The sequence below is a fragment of the Nanorana parkeri genome, unplaced genomic scaffold, assembly GCF_000935625.1.
Source record: "Nanorana parkeri isolate BGI_ZX_2015 unplaced genomic scaffold, ASM93562v1 scaffold1531, whole genome shotgun sequence".
NCBI classification, from domain to species: domain Eukaryota; kingdom Metazoa; phylum Chordata; class Amphibia; order Anura; family Dicroglossidae; genus Nanorana; species Nanorana parkeri.
Genome location: NW_017307799.1, coordinates 295705 through 314827, shown reverse-complemented (window position 1 = coordinate 314827; position 19123 = coordinate 295705). Strand labels below are relative to the sequence as shown.

The window sequence follows — 19123 nt, the reverse complement described above, 5'->3', positions numbered from 1 at the left end:
GTGCTGCTGGTTACACAGGGAGATCCGCCATCTCTCAGTGTAATCGGAAGGATGGGGCTGTCAGTTTGACAGCTCAGCCCTGCACAGTGCAGGAAAAGGCTGGGCAATGCAGAGGCAGGAGATGCACAGCATGGTGGCTAAGGCGGTTGCCTCTTCAGCCTTGGCCCGGATGATCCCATAACTAGGATTTGACAGACTTGGGTGAATTATGTTACTAGTAATAACCTGACGGAGCAATATGCTAAACACACCACAGCCGAAGGGTTACGAGACGACCTTAGCCCTGCACAGAGCGAGCGACTTTAGTAATTTACATTGCATTGGTGGTCAGCAGAGGGTTGCCACCTATTTACCAGCATAACACAGGGGTGGGAAAATCTGGCCCTCCAGCTGTGCTTTAACTACAAATCCCAACATGCCTCTTCTTCTGGGAGTGATACCTGTAACTGTCCATCTTGCAATGCCTCATGGGACTTGTAGTTCCACAACAGCTGGAGGTCCAGAGTTGCCCACCCCTGGCCTAACCAGTAAAAATGGGACATCTGTGCAAGAGCTTTCTGTAATAAAGACCAGTCACTGCTACTCTGGCACCCTGTGCAGGGTGGGTGGTCTTATATCCGCCCCTCCTGCAGTCTTCTGCAGTGTGTGGTTCTGCTGGCCCCTCCCACAACACTGGTTATCTGCAGTGCAAGATAAAATCTGGGTTTACATAGGCATCTGGTGCATTTATATCCTTTGTGCCTATTTACGAATTTATTTATATGAAAGTTTTTGTGTCTGGCGCTCAGCTTCAAGCAACTGCAGCTATACAATTATAATCATTTAAGGGGAAAAAACGCACTTTATGTAATAAACTTTTATTTCATTACTATAATAAGATGGCAATGCCAGCTTGGCACCCAACTTTGACACCATTCTCGCGAAGTGAAGCCCTCAGCTGCCCACATCCAACATGGCCGCTCTTTAAATAGAGACGCCTTACGGCTATTGTAATCCGTCAATGGTCTGAAAGCACGGGCGTCTCCTATTGGCCAATGCTCTCCGACGCGCTCCGCCCTCTTGGACGCGATTGGCTGTCACCTTGGAGATCTCACCTGTGTCCATGAGCCGACTGTAAGGCGTCCCTGGACGGAAGCCGGGTGCAGTCAAATTGAGTCGGGTTACGTAACGCGTTCACTGTGGCACCGGTGGCAATGGCGAACGAGGAAGGAGGACAGGACTGTGAGGTGACTTACTACACTCTGGAAGATGTGCAGAAGAGGAACTCCGCTAAGGAGCTGTGGCTGGTCATCCATGGCCGGGTCTATGATATCACCAGCTTCGTGGAGGAGGTAAGACTGGGGGCACGAGGTTGCTTTGGGGCTGTCGGCTTACTGCTGCAATACAGTCTGGACTGGGCTGGGGGGCCTGTGAGATGTGACAACAGGGTGCTATGAGCCATGGAAACCTATCGCTGGCTATACATATGGCAATATTCTATCATTGGAAGGCGACCCATCGTTTCGCAGTTTGGTGGTAGGTTGCAGCGCCAAGATGAAAAGTGCACCTCAGGGCTATTTCTGGAAAGAAGTTTATAAACAGAAATGGATCTTCATACATACAATTATAAGAAAACAAAAAAAATACTATAGGAGAAGGGAAAGAAGGTGTTAAAACTGATTGGGGTTCTTTTTTTAGGTATTTACATGTAATAGTAATTTTTTAATCAAAGGTGCAATAGGCAGTGCAGTGGTTAAGACTTCTGTCTTGCAGCACTGGGGTTCTTGGCTTAAAAGAGAATGTGAGAGACAGTGGGCTCTGCCTATCTCGAGGCAGAGCCAGCTGTGCCAACCCCCATCCGTCCCTCCCTCTAGTCAGCGCTTGGTGGGGGGGGGAGAATCCCTGCAGGGAGTGGTGACTGGCAGTCACGGTATGTGTTCGCTCACTTCCCGATCTATAGAGCCAACGTGTGACAGTTTCAATGTCACACGTCGGCTCTAACTATGAGTGTAAATCACTCACCTCATTCTCCTTTAAATCCTGACCAAGACACCATCTGCATGGGGTGTGCATGTTCTCCCTGTGCTTACAGGGGTTTCCTCTAGGTACTCCAGCTCCCTCCCACACTCCAATGACATGCTGGTAAGTTCATTGGCTCCTGTATGTATGTATGTATGTATGTAAGATGGGGACCTCAGATTGTAAGCTCCTTGAGTGCAGGGACTATGAGGGCATATGCAGGGTGGGACCTGAGATGTCCAATGGATAGCACAGTCCTGCAGATTACACAGGGAGAATAAGGCTCTCCCTGTGTAATAATCAGAGCTCTGTGACTGCTGGGAGCTGTGTTCTGTTTACATGGAACACACACACCTCCTGATACAGAGCGAGCGGCTGTCACGCAAGTGCCTGTGGTTACACAGGGAGAGCCGCCATCAGTTTGACAGCTCAGCCTTGCACAGTGCGGGAGGCAACCTCTCAGAGGCAGGAGAGACTTCAGAGGCTCACCATCCCATAGCACAGCGCCACTTCTCCCTCTGCCTGGCCCTGATTGTTTTATTTAGCCTTGTTTGCTAATAAAGCTGGTTGAATTGGACTGAAAGTAGCAGTGTGCGTGCGTGCACCCCCCCCCCCAAACAATCTGACATTTTAAAGGGGAAGCCTTTCCCAGCATGCCTTCCGTTATCGAACTGCGATCATAGTCAAATGTCCCCTTTCGTGATGGCGCTAAAATAATGCTTCCGGTAGAAAGCACGAGGCCACCTTGTCAGGGTGCATGTAATTGGGGGGGGATGATGATGCTTTCCGTCTGCCCATCACTTTCCACAACTTCCTGTATTCCCAGTGTGCTTTGCATCTCTTTTCCCGCTGCTTCATGTGGTGCAATCTCCATTTCTCAAGACTGTATAGCCCATCATGCATTGCTTCCAGCAAGTAATGATAATGTTACATTGGTTGAGTTGTAGATCAGAGGGCAGACTCTGTGAGAGGTGACAGAAGGAAGCGCATGTTCTCAGGGCTGAGTGAAATGGTGTCAGTGCATTGAGGAAGTCCATCCTATGGGCATCTTCAATAAGTAAGTTTATATGTTTTTGGTTATTAGTAACGAGGGAGAACTTCTGTAACATCAATATAGAAATATAGATTTATTTATAGTTTTTGACCAGAGATCCCCTTTGAGCTATTTTGTGTGTGTGATGAAATGTACATTACGGCTGTGTACACATTCATGATCAGGATGTGAAGTTATATAGTAAATGACCATTCCATGCACACACAGTGTTTGGTATCATGTGTTCAGCATCAGGCGCTCTGTACGGATCACACACACAGGAGACACAAGCAGCAGTCATTCATCATTTTTATGGATGTATGACTGAAGACTTTCACACCTCATGAAACCTAAGGTCTCGTTCACACCTAGGCGTATTGCATATGCACGTCTGTCGCGCGTTTCCGAAGGCTACTTGGCTGTATCCCAATGGAAACGCGCAACAAAACGGCCCAAAGTAGTACCTGTACCTTTTCAGGCGTGGGCCGTTTTGTAGCGCGTTAGGGACGGGCGGAAATACGCCAAGGTGGGAACGAGACCATTGAATACAATGGGATTTATATTTTTGAGCGTTTTGTAGAGCGTTCGTCGAGCGTAGAACGCGCTACAAAACCGTTCAGGTGTGAACGAGGGCTAATAGTACGAGTCCGAAAAGGAGACAAATGTGCTCCCTGCAATAATATCAATGTACAAAGGTCACAATAAAAACTAAAATCCAGAAGGAGAAAATATTTAAAGTGATTTTAAAGGTCAAAGGTAGGGATGTCCTGATACCACTTTTTCAAGACCCAAGTACTTCCCCCTCCATGTACTTGCCGATACCAATTACCGATACTTTTTCTTAAAGGAACAGGTGACATTTTTTTCGAAAACAATACAGACTAATGATTTTAGGGCAGTCTCTTACCAGGCTGCGTGTGCAGATCTCGCCAGGTTGCGTCCAGAATCTGGAAGCAGCCTGGTGCCATCTGGAATCCAGAGTGTCGCCAGGGCTGCGTCCAGAGTGTCGCCAGGGCTGCCTATTGGGTCTCTCCAGCGCTGCTGACAGGTGCTGTGTTGACCCCACTCTACGGGTGCGTAGTGAGCTGAACGGAGCGGGTGCCGGTCCGTGCCCGCTCCGAGGCTGTATTCGTGGTGTGAGGCTGCCATGAGCAGTGCCTGCGCCAGGAAGGAGGAGGAGGAGTGCATGTGGGACCTGGCAGGCAGCATCAAAGACAGCTACTGCTAGGTCCCCGGAAGGCTGCTTCAGGACCCCGCAAGCGCGGGACCTGAGGCGGCCGATCCGATTAAAAAATGTCAAAGGCCCCTATATCGGCCCCGATACTAGTATCGGGACATCCCTAGTCAAAAGGATTTTAAGCCATTTCAAATGCTGATGAAATCATGTACACTGGGTGCTGCTCATCGATGTGTAAACGTTTTAGCTTCCTGCAGAATCAGCTGGTCCTGAAATCCTGTTTTAGGGTGACCCCTTTCCCTTACAGGGTCCTATGGAGCCACCCTTGTGTGTGCTAGTAAGCTGTGTGTGTCTCCACAAATACACAGACACAGCAAGGCAAGGCACTCCTCTACTCCTTGCTGGCCTTCCTCCATTCTTCTCCCTTCTCCAAGCTAGTAGATGGATGGCTGCTGGAGTCTGCTCTGTCCCTTGTGGTCTTGTACTGGGCAGGACGTCCAGGGAAGCTAATCTTAGAGAGTTGAAGCTGTTCTGAAACATGATGACTGTAAGTGTTTGGGCAAAGATGGAAATAATTACTTTGCTGGACGATTGTTTATATGTTTGATCCGGATTCATTATTAACAAGGAGATTGAGAGTTTAAAGAAGAACTCCAGGATTTTGTTTATTAACCCTTGCTGTGGTGCTTTCCCCGCACTGCAAGGGTTAAGTGCTTGTTTGTGTCTAGGTCAGGGGTAGGCAACCTCAGCACTCCAGCGGTGGTGAAACTACAAATCTCATTATGGCTCTGGCTTTTGCAGTCACGCCTATGACTGTCAGAGTCTTGCAATGCCTCATGGGACGTGTAGTTTCACAACAGCTGGAGTGCCGAGGTTGCCTACCCCTGGTCTAGGTGCTAAAATAACAAAGCTATAGTCACCCGAAGCTCCGAGCCGGCTTCTTCTTAGACCGGTCCTTCAAATGTCTCTCCCCTCAACTCTGCAGTGGTCTAAGGTCCCGTAAATCATCATGTCCATACACTGTGTTTGTCCACCTCCTGAGTTTTGGGTAAGTGTATTTTAGCACCTAGACACAGGAGGTTTTTATTGCGGTCTGTGTCCCTGTTAGAGAGACTCACCCTCTCGGCTTTTCCTGGTGACCGTCGTCATTAAAAGTGAAAGAAAATCCCACATTTTGGGTTGTCACCAGCACAGGAACAGGTGGGTAATCTTCCAATGGGGACACTAAAGCTGGCCATACCCTGTAATATTTTATATGTTCATCCTGCGGGCTGAAAGAAGAAAGTATAACAGATTCCTCCATCAACGCTGAGGAATCTCCCGCTGTCTTCATTGTGTTCTGACAGCGGCCATCGGCTCAGTGGCTGCCGCTGTTCTGTCGAGAACGCCGACCCAGTTGCATTTGACGACCTCACCATCTGCACTTGCGCACAGACCGGGATTAACGAGGAAACAGGTATTTTTAATAATTGCTTACGATGTTAATATGCCCTTCATCATTTACTGCCATGGATGGCATATTATTAATGGTCACAATTAACGATTAAGACAAAATGCTTTGTAAATAAATGCCTGTTTCCTCGGTAATCCCGGTGTGTGCTCAAGCGCAGATGTTGAGGTCGGCAAAGTCAGCTGGGTCGGCGTTCTCGACAGAACACACCGGACCTGTTCGTGCAAAGATTTTGTGACAGGTTCTACGATCTGTCAGCAGAGAGAGAAAGAGAGAGTGGGGAAGGAGCTGGCACACGGGGACATGCAGGTAAGGAGAGAGCTGCTGCGCATGTCCATATATTCGTGGACGCGCAGCAGCTCTCAAGAATCACTGTCAGTCATCAGTGGGGAAGATCCCGTTGGATACGTCGGGATGTCTTCTCATTGCGGCGCTTAGCCCCGCCCACCACCTAAAATAAGGTTTTACAGCCTTCCTGTGCATTTTGGCTAATTAGAGTAAATTACATAATTTACTTATTTAGCCTAAGGAATGCATTCATAAAAAAAAGATAGAACCCCATAGTTCTCCTTTTTAAGCAGCTGGTTGAGGGATACCGGCCAAAAGGGCGATGACAGCGGCACCCACTGCACATTTTGGCCCATCAAGAACCAGACAAAATTCGTATAGTGTATGTCTAACTTAATTCTGGTGTCATCAGGGATTTCCCTCACTTCCTTTTGTGGTTATCAGACAGGAAGTGAGAGAACTACCCCTGTGCTATCAAAAACTCCGACTTGTCGAGCTCTCCGACTGGGCACGTCACATCCGGGGACTGCCAGTAGGAGATGGACAGCAGATGGAGCTAGTGCGCATGGGCACAAAATCCTTGTTGAACTAACCGTTGCCGCTGCGCCTGTGCGGCTAGCGGCTCATCGGATTCTATAACCTGATACAAACTTATATTTGTCCTAGGTTATAGAAGCCGATAGCCGCCCAGGCACAGTGGCAACTGTGGTTGTAGAAAGAATCGTGTGGCCGCGCAGGCGCTTTAACATAATATAACCTTTGACTAGGTTATAGAATGCGATGAGGCAATAGCCCTGTGCTTGCGCGGCTATCGGCTTCTATAACCTAGGACAAATATAACTGTAGTAGGTTATAGAAGCGGATAGCCGCGCAGGCGCTGTGGCAATAGTTAGACAGTTCGGCAAGGATTTCCTGGGCATGCGCACTAGCACCATCCGCTGTAGATCTCCTACTGGCAGTCACCGGATGTAGCGTCACCAGTTGGAGTGGTGGACAAGTTGGAACTTTTGATAGAACACCCCCAATGGGTACACCACGGCATAATAACAGCTGATAGGGGTTATAACCTGGAAAACGTGGGCCCGGGATTCTGTTCTGCATCTGGTTCCCATGTGAAAATAACTTTGGTACACATGTATTATTTGTATTAGGGTGATGAGTGTCACATGGATAGCTAGTAAAGAAGACATTTCCCTTTTTAAGGAGCTCCAGGGAAAGTAGAAGGTTCAGTAATGAATATGTGAAGACATTTCGGCTATTTGCTGTTTTTTTTAAAATTTAGTTTGAGCCTGAACAGGCGGCTTAGTATGTCTGTGCCAATGTCCGGCTTCTGTGAGCTTTGGACACCGGCTTGTTATAATGCATGGAGCCCTGCCATCCAGAAGTGACTCCTCCCAGCCACGCACTTCCCTTGATTAGAAGCTTGCAGTCATCCGCATAGAAGAGATCTACAATAGGAACCTGTACTAAAATGATCATAAAAAAGGTCTGTGTTCCCTTTACAAGCACTGGTAATACTAATATACTATACTGTAGGGGTAGGCATCCTCTAGCTATAATCAAACTACATATGTCACCATGCCCCTACCCTGCATGTGGCTGTCAAGTCTTGCAATGCCTCATGGGACTTGTAGTTCTACAACTGGAGTGATAAGGTTGCCCACCTCTGCTCTACTTAAATACAGCTCCGTGTAGATGTCTGCTGCACACCCTGCCTGCCACAGTGCAGGTTCTCTTTAGAATTTTCCCCGTCATGTTCTGTGCCCTACCACATATGTGCAGCCTTGGCCTAATTCATTTGACTGGAAAGCAGCTTCAGTATGCAGCTCGTCAACCTATTTTTTAAAGAGACCTGTGCACTTCCTGTCCTCTTGGACTTGTTGTGGATGCACTTCTGATCCCTCCAGATCAGTTGAACAAGATTGGCTTGCTACACCTGGACATGGCTAACGTTTCTGTTCTTTTGTAAGTGCCACTTTAAGGTTTTTTCCTTTTTTTTTTTTTTTTTTTTTTTCAAAAAAGGATTTGGTTTATTAGGGCTTTTCCAAGTATATGACAGTAAAGTTGATAGAGGTAAATATGGGGACTTGTCGCCGGTGTCTGAAGGAGTAGCTTACGCAAATACACATTGACACAGGATCTCAAAGGATATATGGCCAGTTGTGTGTGGAAGTAAAGCTGAGAATAACTCGATGAGTCTACATTATAAATAGGTCGGGTATAGCCTATGTGACCCTTTAGTTTGTCCCAGTTACAGATGTAGATGGCAGGTTAAAAAAACAGATCATCTAGGGCAGGGATGGCCAAACTCCGTCCCTCCAGCTGTGGTGAAACTACAAATCCCATGAAGCGTCTCTCTCCGGGAGTCATGTCTGTGGCCGTGAGAATCTTGCAAAGCCTCATGGGATTCGTAGTTCCACCACAGCTGGAGGGCTGCAGTTTGGCCATCCCTGATCTAGGGACACTGGGAATAGATGATTCCCGACTTAGACGACGGGATCCGCCCAGCTGCGTGAGTGACAGCTGGCTCTGCCTATCTAGAGGCAGAGCCAGCTGTACCCGCCCCCTCTCCCGTCCGTTCCGCCAGTCAGCGCTGGCAGATCGGGGAGGGGGGAATCCAGCCCCTCCCCTGTCACGGCAGAGAGCCGTGACAGGATCAAGAGGTGAGCGAAACCAGTATGTGTTCGCTCACCTCCCGATCTACTGAGCCGACCTGTGACAGTCTCATTGTCACAGGTCGGCTAGAACTATGAGGTGAGTGAAAAGCACACCTCATAGTTCTCCTTTTTAAAAGGAATCGGTCAAGTGGTAACAAAGGGGAAACGGGTGCCCATCTGGGTGTGGGGGCTTTAAGGATTGCTAAAGATCAACAAGGAGACAGCCAACAGTACAGGAGATCCTTTTTTAAAATGTGCACACCTCATAAAAGAGATCCAGATACTCCACATGTGGAGGTGTACTGATCAAATCTATCCTGCTGCCGGATCGTCCGTTGCTCCATGTGTTGTAGGCAGTTGAGTTTGGTTTTTACCATTTTAAAGAATAAGTGCACTTCTGATCTGAATTATTACACACGGTCGACCTCCGCAGATCTCTACTTGCTGGGATCTGAGAGCCAATGTTCTACTCTTTGACCTCCAGTGTGTGCTGCTAGTCTCCTTCTGGCCAAGTCCATCTCCCCACTGGGAGAATGCCCCATAGAAGTCTACGGGGCTGTAATGTGCAGGTGCGGCCAGCAGAGGGAGTATTGCAGATCTGGATATGAACAATTGCAGAATCGTGCCCATGGGATCTTGGTAAGTATGGATCTACGGAGGGAGAGGGTGGGGTCGCTTTCGTCAGGGCAGGGGGGCAGAAAAAAAATAAATGCACTTTGTTATAAAGTGCACTTCTTTAATAAACTGTCTGCAGCATGTTCTATCACGGTCCGTTTCTCTTTGTTTTAACTTTTTGGTAAGCTGTAGTAGTTGGTTTTCGTCCTCGCTGAAGTTTTTCACTACGTTTTGCTGCGGCGCTCACTTAATTCCCCCATCGCTAATGATAAACTAACATGCATCTGTACAGCCTGTCGCAGGCTGTCTTTCGGCCCGGACCCTCATTGAGTTGCCAGAAGGACTTTGGATATCGGGTTTACTGATGACTGCTTCTTTGGATGCCGGTCAGTGCAGGAATTTGAAAGCTGACGTCATACAAAAAAAATAAAATACTTTGGTGGTAGTTATTTTGCGAATGAATGATCTGGATATTTTTTTCATTTTTCCAATAGCTGATTTTAGTGTAAATAAGGAAGCAAATTAGACCAAAACTAAGACTAAGCATTGTTCAGTCCAAGAACTATGGGGAAAAACACTTACCCCATAGTTCTCTAACTTTTGCAAAGAATCGAGACTAGAGTAGCCCATGTATTGCTTTGGCTTGGCCACTAGGTGGCGCTAGGTGTAGAATTTTGAAGAGCACCCAAATTAGTATTTTAGTTTTAGTAATTTTGGCTTTCCACCTGACAAGATGATGGCTCTCAACGGTTATTATACAAGAGGTGCCTTGAGGTTTTTTTTTTTTTATTTAAAGAATGCAGCTTTTAGAATTAGAGAGAATGTGTTCTATGTCTATTAATCTCTGTATATCCTCTGTGCATCCCCACTAGCTGGTGTAAATTGTTGCTGTTGTCGGCGTAAAGCCTGTTGAGGCCATAATTTCTAGTCCTATAAAGTGGACCTATGCTTGAAAGAGAAGCACAACCCTAATTGTTGGCTTTACTTTTAGGTCACAGGAATACATCTGCCATACCGCAGTCGAGAAGGATCCCAACAATTTTGTCACAATCCACCCTGAGGGCTTGTTCACACGTAATCCAATGTGTCCTGGTTAGTGGCTGGAATGCACTGGATCGCATAATTAATCCTCCTTGCGTTCGGTGGCGTGGTGGTGCCTTTCAAGTCAATGCACCCCAGCCTACCGCCCTGCAGAGCAACCGCCCACACCAGAACGTGTGGCACTGCGATGCCCGAGGTCTAGTCTGGTATGATTACAATAAATAGAGCAATAAATAGAGCATGCACTTTCCAATCGCATAGGACCACGGGCATTGCTATGGCACGCAATCGCACTGCGGGGCGGGAGGTGTGGCTGCGGTGCCATAGAACACCACGCCACCTCCTTCCCCAGCACGCAGTGAGGCTTTCACTATGCAATCCAGTGCATTCCAGGCACTAACCATGCTGGAACGCGTTGGGTTAGGTGTGGACACTCCATGGCAGCCTTATGCTGGGCACACAGCTTACAACCATCGCAAGACTTTTGTCTTGCGATGGTTGTAAGGTACTTAAAAAAACATACGATCTGCCCATCTTGGACAGGCAGATCGTACTTGCGATGATCGCAAGCCGCGCCCCCCTGAGGGGCGGGCTTCCGATGACCGCAATGCCGAGCGGGCACTGTGCGCTTGCGCACACCGGCCCGTCCGGTTTTTATCTTACCAACATGCTACACACCCGCCGAACATCGTACGATGCTCGGCGGGTTTTCGAACATGTTCGTAAATTAAAAGTCTACTACTGTAAGGTCGCACGGCTTCCACACATCTTACGATAATCGTACGATCGCGGGATTACCCGCGATTATCGTAAGGTGTGTGGGCACCCTTATTGAGAGCTGACTCTACATCTCGAGAACCAGAACCAACCGTGCCCACCCTCTTCCCTTTCTGTAGGTCCAGCCTTAGGTGCAGGAAGGGGGGGCAATGATTGACAAGGGGCTCAGTCTTTGGATCCCTGTAAGTATAGATCTGCAGCGACAGTTGGATCGTTTAGGTCAGAGGAGGAGGGCAAGAAGAATAAGTGAACTTTGTCTTGGAGTACACTTATCCTTTTAAGTATCGCTGTTGTGCTGTTAGTACAAGTAAAAATGTAAAACTGCCACAAGAGGGCGCCGGCTACTAACGCATCCCTCATTCCTCCTTTTCCTTCACAGGCTCATGTTCTTCCCATGACTTCGCTTACTGCCCAGGGGGAAGGAGGCTTACTACTGTCATCAGGGTCATAAGTTTGCCACGCCGTGCTCCAAATGTAACGTTGACTTGGCTGTAAATTACGTACCTAACAGAGCCAACATTAATTATAAAAATGACACTCTTGGACCAAGCCCAGCTGTGTAACCTCTCCTTTGGACCTCTGTTTCCCAATTTGTTAATGGGTGGGGTATTCTGTGTATTGGAGCACAAATCATATTAATGATGCTTCTGCAGCCAAAAAACGATCTCATACTGTAAGCACATGGATTAGTGGTGTGGGTATAATCATTTACACTGTATTATAGCGTGTGTGACCTACTTCTGGCCAAGGCAATTATCTTTATATAATCAATTCTTCAGCTGATACTTGATGCTGTCAAAGTTCCCCGTGTGATAACACTTAAAGCAGAGCTGCAGCCATAACAAGACAAAAATGAATAGCCTATTAGAAGGTGAAATAAAATTGCAGCTTTTTCTAAAAATCCAACTTCAGTTCAAAGCTCTCCCCCCACGGTACTTCTTTTCCTCCACTAGATGTCCTCAGTCTAATGATTAAAGTCTAGGCCGTCATGGACCCGCCCCCGGCCTGTAACTGGACAGTGGAAGGAGGAGCAGCACAGTAATGAACTTGTCTTTGTCACTTTGCTTTCTCCTTATGTCAGCATGCTTCTCAACACATGAATAGATTGGTTCCTTGTAGGGATGCACCGATACCGGTATTTCGGTACGAGTACCAATATTTTTTTTTTCCCCCGGGAATTGCCGATACAGAATACCGAGTACTTGAAGTCCCAATCAGGAAGCCAGGCGCCGTGTAATGACGCGGCGCCCTGCTTCCTGATTGGTCGGGAAGCCAGTTTCATGCTCCCTCGTCACCTCATGACGAGGGAGCATGGAGCCGGCTTCCCGTTTAATCAGGAAGCCGGGAGACGCGTCATTACACAGAAAGCCGGCTCCATGCTTTCTCGTCACCTAGTGAAATAATAATAGGTGTTCCTATTATGTAATTCCAAAGAAACCCCTATATCAGTATACCGATATATATGCACATTTCTGACATGAAGCAGCATTGAAGGAGATGGCAGAGTGCCGATTTCCTACTTTGTACAGTTCTATTATATTAGAAGACTACTATAGGGAGAGCACAAGTGGGGTGTGGAGTACAGATTTGTGGGCAATGCATTTCATTCCCATTGTTAAAGTTTGGGCAGGAGACCACATGATCTAAGCTTGCAATGATCTCTCTGCGGTCTGAGTTCCATCTTCCCACAGAGCGTCTGTGTGCTGTCTGAAACAAGTATGCAGCCAGTAAAGTCTGTGCTGATCTTGTCTTCTCGTTGGCCATGTGACACGCAGGGTCCTCTTCACCCCTTCATCGGAGATGGGCGGTCCTTGATGTATGATGCAGAGTGTGGCATCGACGTAATGATGTGCGTTGTACTGTGAGTTCTGGACACGGTGGTGACACACATCCTGGAGGCGATTCCTTGATACTCTCCACCTCCCAGGAAGTTGGTTGAATGATGCTGGGTGTCATTCAACCCAAAAGAGGACTGGCACTGGACCTTGAAGTGGTGAGTCTTCAAAGGACAGCGTTGGAGGAGGTGAGTATTACAGGCAAAGCTACATTTATTTTTTTTAGGGCCCATTCACACCAAGCACGTACAGCGCAACACACCACACCGACCATGCACTGCCCGCATTGTGATTGACCGCATTGCAACGTGCGATTGAAAAAAGTAACGCATGAACTACTTTTTCCCATCGCGATGCATGTTATTTTTGTACCGGGTGTTGCGGTACAGTTGATTTGCGGGAGGTATTGCATGTGGGTGGTACTTTTGGGGTCCCATTAAAATGAATGGCAATGCAATGCACCTCCCGCTATGTTAATACATGGTAGCTAGCTGCCAGCATCAGCAGCCAATCGCATGCAATTAGACATGCAGTGGGTGATTTGCCCTTGGACGCAAACAGTTTGCGTCCATGGGTGATCATTCGCAGCTAATCGATGCATACTGTAATTACAAGCAAATGGCCATGGGTGCTGTCTGCTGTCATTGCTTTGTTTTGTATAGTGCTTCCTGGCTGCAAGCCATTTGGGTGAGCCTTACCAATTGCTCCTGCCATCAGCTCCAGTTGGGAATGGGGCCTTAGGGTGGAGCCAGGTTGGTTGAGTCAGCCCCTGGCTTCTTGGATGTCTTAGATATTCCACCCATGAGACCGCACTGCTATAATTCGCAGTGAACCAGAGTGGGCAGATTCTTGATTTGTTCTCAGTCCTTGTCTGCAGCTGCTGCCAAGGTCAATGTAAACAGTGCAGCTGTAAAAGCTTCGAGCAAGAAAGGCGGAGGTTAAAGTTTATATTTGAATTGTTGCTTGGTAAGGGGGGGTGCCCCCTTATTGGCATTACTGACCACCTGGGCCATGGCACACCTCAGGCCCCGTCACGTAGCAATCCTCATGTGAAGTGGACTCCTTACACAAGTTGGAAGGCTAATATGTTAGCCTGAATTTGTGGGGGGAGTCTGCGCCGCGTTACCTTATAAGGCGCCGCTGATCAGGCGTACTATTCATGTAGGAAACTGGCTGATTTTTTTTTCATTTCTTTCATATTTCATTTGTGTTTATTTTTATTATTATGACAGAAAGGTCAGAGTCCATTCATAACTTTTTTTTTTCCCCAGAGGTAAATTCCGGGCATGTAAACCCTTTAACAATAAGCCTTTTATATGTTCTTATTTCTCAATAAAAGCCAACGTATAGGTTACACAGGAAAGACTGTGCAACGTGTGGCATGCTGCCTGCATGGCAGGTGATCTGTAATCAGAGTGGGCCTTTCCTGATTGGCTAGATGTGCTGCAGGAGGAGTGATGTCACACCTAGGTTTGCTATATGCCATCCAACTCTCCTTGTAATTTCTCTTGCAACATCGCCGTTTGCCTTCAGGCATCGAAACTCCTACCAGTGGATCACAAGCTTTTCTTTTTTTTTTTTTTATAACTCTCTCTGCAAAAAACAAAATGGCTTCTGGATAATTAAGGGTGTCCTCACACTGGCCAATTATCAAAGCAGATTATACAGAAGGGCAAGAGATGTCCATCTGTCCTCTAGTACAGCGGTTCTCTACCTGTGTAACCTCAGGACCCGCATTTATCCTCCGTCAATAAGTCGCATTGCAATGGAACGTACGGCATTGCAGTGCCGCATGCACCCACTTTTTTTCCCTGTGTTTTTTGCAGAGTCCCCCTATAAATCTATGACATTTGAGTCTGGGGTGCCACAAGATTTTGCATACTTTTAAAGGGTGCCGTCACTAAAAAAAAGATTGAGAAACGCTAGTTTAGGGGAACGTGGTCTGTAATGTAACGCTTAATGATATTGTGGCAGCCATTGCGGTCAGTGGAGTGAAGTCACCTGAGCCAAGCAGGACATTGGACAGACAAGCTGAACACTGCACTGAACACGTGAAACTCATATCTACAAGTTGAGAGTCTGGCCTTCATCCAGATAAGCTTTATTGTGTGCGATTGCACTAGATATGAGATGGTAAGATCCTTTTAAGGACCCGACCTTGTGAATTCCTGCACTTTAAATTATGCAACCTTTATGCTGGTGTGATGATTATGCTAGTGTGATGTGAGTGATGTGCAGACACTTGGAGGAGCCTTTATGCAAGGTGTTACATAGCTTGTAGAGCACCCTGGGAGCCCCCCAACCTGGGCGATATGTAATAAAACACTTCACCTGACTGTCATGGGAAGCCCCCTAGGCCAATACCAAGGTTTGGGGAAGCCCCCTAGGCCAATACCAAGGTTTGGGGAAGCCCCCTAGGCTAATACTAAGGTTTGGGGAAGGCCCCTCGGCCAATGCCAAGGTTTGGGGAAGGCCCCTCGGCCAATGCCAAGGTTTGGGGAAGGCCCCTCGGCCAAGGTTTGAGGAAGGCCCCTCGGCCAATGCCAAGGTTTGGGGAAGGCCCCTCGGCCAATGCCAAGGTTTGGGGAAGGCCCCTCGGCCAATGCCAAGGTTTGGGAAGGGCAGACCTAAACATTGACTTACTAGCTGAAGTTATTTTAGTAATGGAGCAATGTTTTGGCAATTCTGTTTGTGTGGTAGCCCATGCTTTGAAAAAGTATTTAGGCTGGTTATGTCAATTACGGGTCCTCTTTGAGTTTTCTCCTGGTGGTGGGTGGTGCATCCCCAATGATGCAGAGAGCGAAGCTCGTATGAAGAAGTTGGTGCCACTCTTTTGGTGGCAGATTCTCTGTCTGATAGTAATGTCATCCTTTTGTTGTTCCTGCAGCACCCAGGTGGGGAAGAGGTCCTGTTCGAACAGGCTGGAGGAGATGCCACAGAGAGCTTTGAGGACGTTGGCCACTCTATCGATGCCCGAGATATGCTAAAGCAGTATTACATTGGAGACCTGCACCCGGTAAGATGAAGGGAAACATGCTGCTGCAGCACAAGTATGTTTTGCTGGATTGCTTCCAGAGTTGCTAAAGGGACCCTGTGCTTTGCCCATGTGTGAGTCGTCACTTTGCCCTGTTCCATCCTGCCTCCCCTTCTTCACTATTTGCCTGTCCAGCCAGTGGGCAGGCTTAACTGACCAAGAGGAAACTGTGCAGATGATCTACAAATGCAGGGAATGAGTCCGTGTGTACATACCCAGTAGCCTAACCTGGCTGAAAGTCATGAAGCACAGACTGTCGGTTCAGCTGAACATCAAGTTCACATACAATGTCTACCTGAGACGGGAATCTTTTATTTCCTTATGCTTATGAATATTGTTAAATGCTTTTCCCTGATTCAAAGCGTTTCTTCCCTTGCTGCACTCTTCATTAGTAAAGATTTAATAAGGATATAAATGCCTTTGCTATGGCTGCAGCAGGTGGGTGGTAAACCTCTACGCAGCGTTAAGGTGTATGCTCCGTTTTGGTCTGGTAAATATACTAGAGATGCACAGATAAACAATTTTTTCCAAGACCGAGTATGAGTAACGCTGGTGGTTCTGCCAAGCTGTAGGGGGGGGACTCCAAATCCCAGTAATGCAGAATACCACCAGCTATAGAGGCCTACAAATCCCAGCTATACATTTTACAGCAATGCAGAATACCATCAGCTATAAAGGGCTACAAATACATTATAGCTGATGGTATTCTGCATTGCTGTATAATGTATTGCTGGGATTTGTAGCCCTTTATAGCTGATGGTATTCCGCATTGCTGTATAAAGGGCTACAAATCGCAGTAATGCCCAATACCATCGGCTATAAAGGACTACAAATCCCAGTAATACATTTTACAGCAATGCAGAATACCATCAGCTATAAATGACTACAAATTCCAGCAATACATTATACAGCAGAATGTTTAGCCTTTTGGTGTTGAGATCTGAGAGTGGTTGAGTAGTTAAGCAAAAGACAACTGGGAGGTCTGACAACACTCACTCCACAAAAATGCATGTTGTTAGCCTACAGCAGGGCTTTGGAACGGAGCGCATTTTTGCAACATCAGCAGGTATTTATTCTTGACTTGCAGGGTCTTTAAAGGGATACAACTCAGGGAAATGTATTGCACAGATGTACTGCTTTTTTTTTGCCTTGACATACACGTTAAGAGACCTTGCCAGTAGGGAGAAGCTTCTTCGCACTTAAAGTGCCATGGTGCCCCCCTGTTCAATCAGCTGCAGGCCGGGGCATTCCCTGCCCCACAGCTAAACACATTCTAAGGGGCAGGATGCTTGTGCTGATGTCATTGACTTTATATGGTCATATTATGGTCATTGTCAGTGGCCATATAATGTCAATGATGTCACAGCATCCCCTTTGCATGCAGCTGCTACTTATGAGTGTGCACTGCTGTTTTACTGTAGAAATGACCGAAACGGCCATTTCATTTATGGCCAACATTTCACACATCGCTTTTCTTCCATAGTTGTTACTAAGAGTTTCGGCTTTCTCACAGTGCATGGAAAAAAAATGGAGATGGAAATGGAGTCCCCCTTTAAAATCTGACATTTTAGACTGGGGTACCAGTACCACGATATTTTGCATACTTTTAAAGGGTGCCGTGACAAAAAAAAAAAGGGGGGATTCCATCTCCATCCCCCACCCCGTCCTTTCGCAAAACGCCTTGCATTCTCTCCTTGTCCATTCCCAGAATGCCGTACAATCTCTACACAGAATCCAAGGAGTTTTGTGAATGGACGAGGGGAGAGTGAACAACACTGTACAGGAGCCTGAACTTTCAATCCCAGCGGTGGAAGAAAAGCCTTGTCTATAATATCCAGTACTACTTTTGTTCCCCATGGTCCATGTGTGTGTTGTAAAGTAGTCACCGCTCCAAGCTCCCGTGATAGACTACAATCTTAATACAAATTAGTGAACTAAACATGAGATTGTAGTCCATCCCGGGAGGGAGCGGTGACTACTTTACAACGCACACAGGGACCACGGGTAGCAAAAGTAGCCCCCCACCAGAAGGAAGGACAGTGTCGGCACCAATTCAGAGATGATTTGAGGATCTACAGCCGAGTGATACACAAATAAGATACATTTCTGTTAATAGTTCAGGTACCTGAATGCATTTTTAGGACGTAACTTCTGCATTTAGTGTCACTTTAAAAGTCCCAGAACAGTGTGTGTTGATGTGCAAATCATTTATGTTCCACACTGAGGCTGTTTTCACTTTTAACAGTTCCATGACATGTATTTTTTTTTTTCTTTTGTTTACAGGATGACCACAGTAAAAAGGTGAGCACAGACTCCTAATGGAGACATGCAGGATGTAATGTGTACCTGGCTAACCTGTCTTTCCTATGGAATGTAAGCAAAATGTTGTTGGTGGGATCAATGCCTCAGTGAGTACACATTATCCAATCGTGAGAAATCCGTTCTGCTCAGGTGTGATTGCAGGCCAAGAGTGAAGAAGGATATACAGTGTATGCAGAGGGATCCTGAGGTTTGGCTTTTACACAATGGTGCTTTTTCCAGCTTTGGCTTTCTTTAGCATATGTATGAGATGCATATGGAAGTGTAAACTTTTCTCTGGATCACTGTCTCATCCGGAATTCCCCTTTTAGTAGACTCCAGATACGAGGGGTCAGGATATCCATGAACAGTCTTTTTTTCAGCTACCCGTAATTATGATAAATAAGTGAGGCAACCTGGCTCAGATACAGGTCATGTCATTGGCAGCCTGCCCTGCCCAGATTAAATATGATTTCCGACTCTTCTAATGAGAGCTCCTCGTAATTACTGTTTGTTTTTTTTCTAATGGTGTCTTTCTTCCTTTCCCCAATTCCACGAATCGGTCCTGGGCTGGTTATTTCCTCCCTGATTCTGTATACACCTGGGGCTATATCAGGTTTAGTAATTACAGGTAGGAGCGCGTCCCACCTCTTCCATGGGTAAGCTGTTCTTATTAAAGGGCTGGGATAGCTGCATTTTGACTTGAAGATACTGTCACTTTGGGCAACAAGCCAGCAAGGTAATCTGCACCAGGTACCAAGGTAGTCTGCAAACCCCCCCCCCCTTCCCCACTTCAGCCTTCATGAGAGCCCATGCACCATTGCTGTAATGGAGTAAGGCATTCATGTTTGAGAGAAGCATGTGACTCTCTCCCCCCCCCCCCCCCCCCCTTGCGAGCTATGGGGGGCTGTGTGGGATTT

The 19123-nt window shown here is 47.1% G+C and overlaps 1 protein-coding gene across 3 annotated transcripts in view; it reads left to right on the top strand.

Moving 5' to 3' along the window:
- The first annotated feature begins 1062 nt into the window (after positions 1-1062).
- LOC108798651 (cytochrome b5) overlaps positions 1063-19123 on the top strand; it is a 22676-nt gene continuing 4615 nt past the window's right edge. The window contains exons 1-3 of one of the 3 annotated variants that reach the window (XM_018570420.1): positions 1063-1331; positions 15759-15887; positions 15985-15999. In XM_018570420.1, the coding sequence (XP_018425922.1) occupies positions 1194-1331; positions 15759-15887; positions 15985-15999 (282 nt within the window). In that variant the 5' untranslated portion in view covers positions 1063-1193. Of the gene's footprint in view, positions 1332-15758; positions 15888-15984; positions 16000-18188; positions 18207-19123 lie in introns of all 3 variants that reach the window. The other 2 variants (XM_018570418.1, XM_018570419.1) reach the window with 2 other exon arrangements.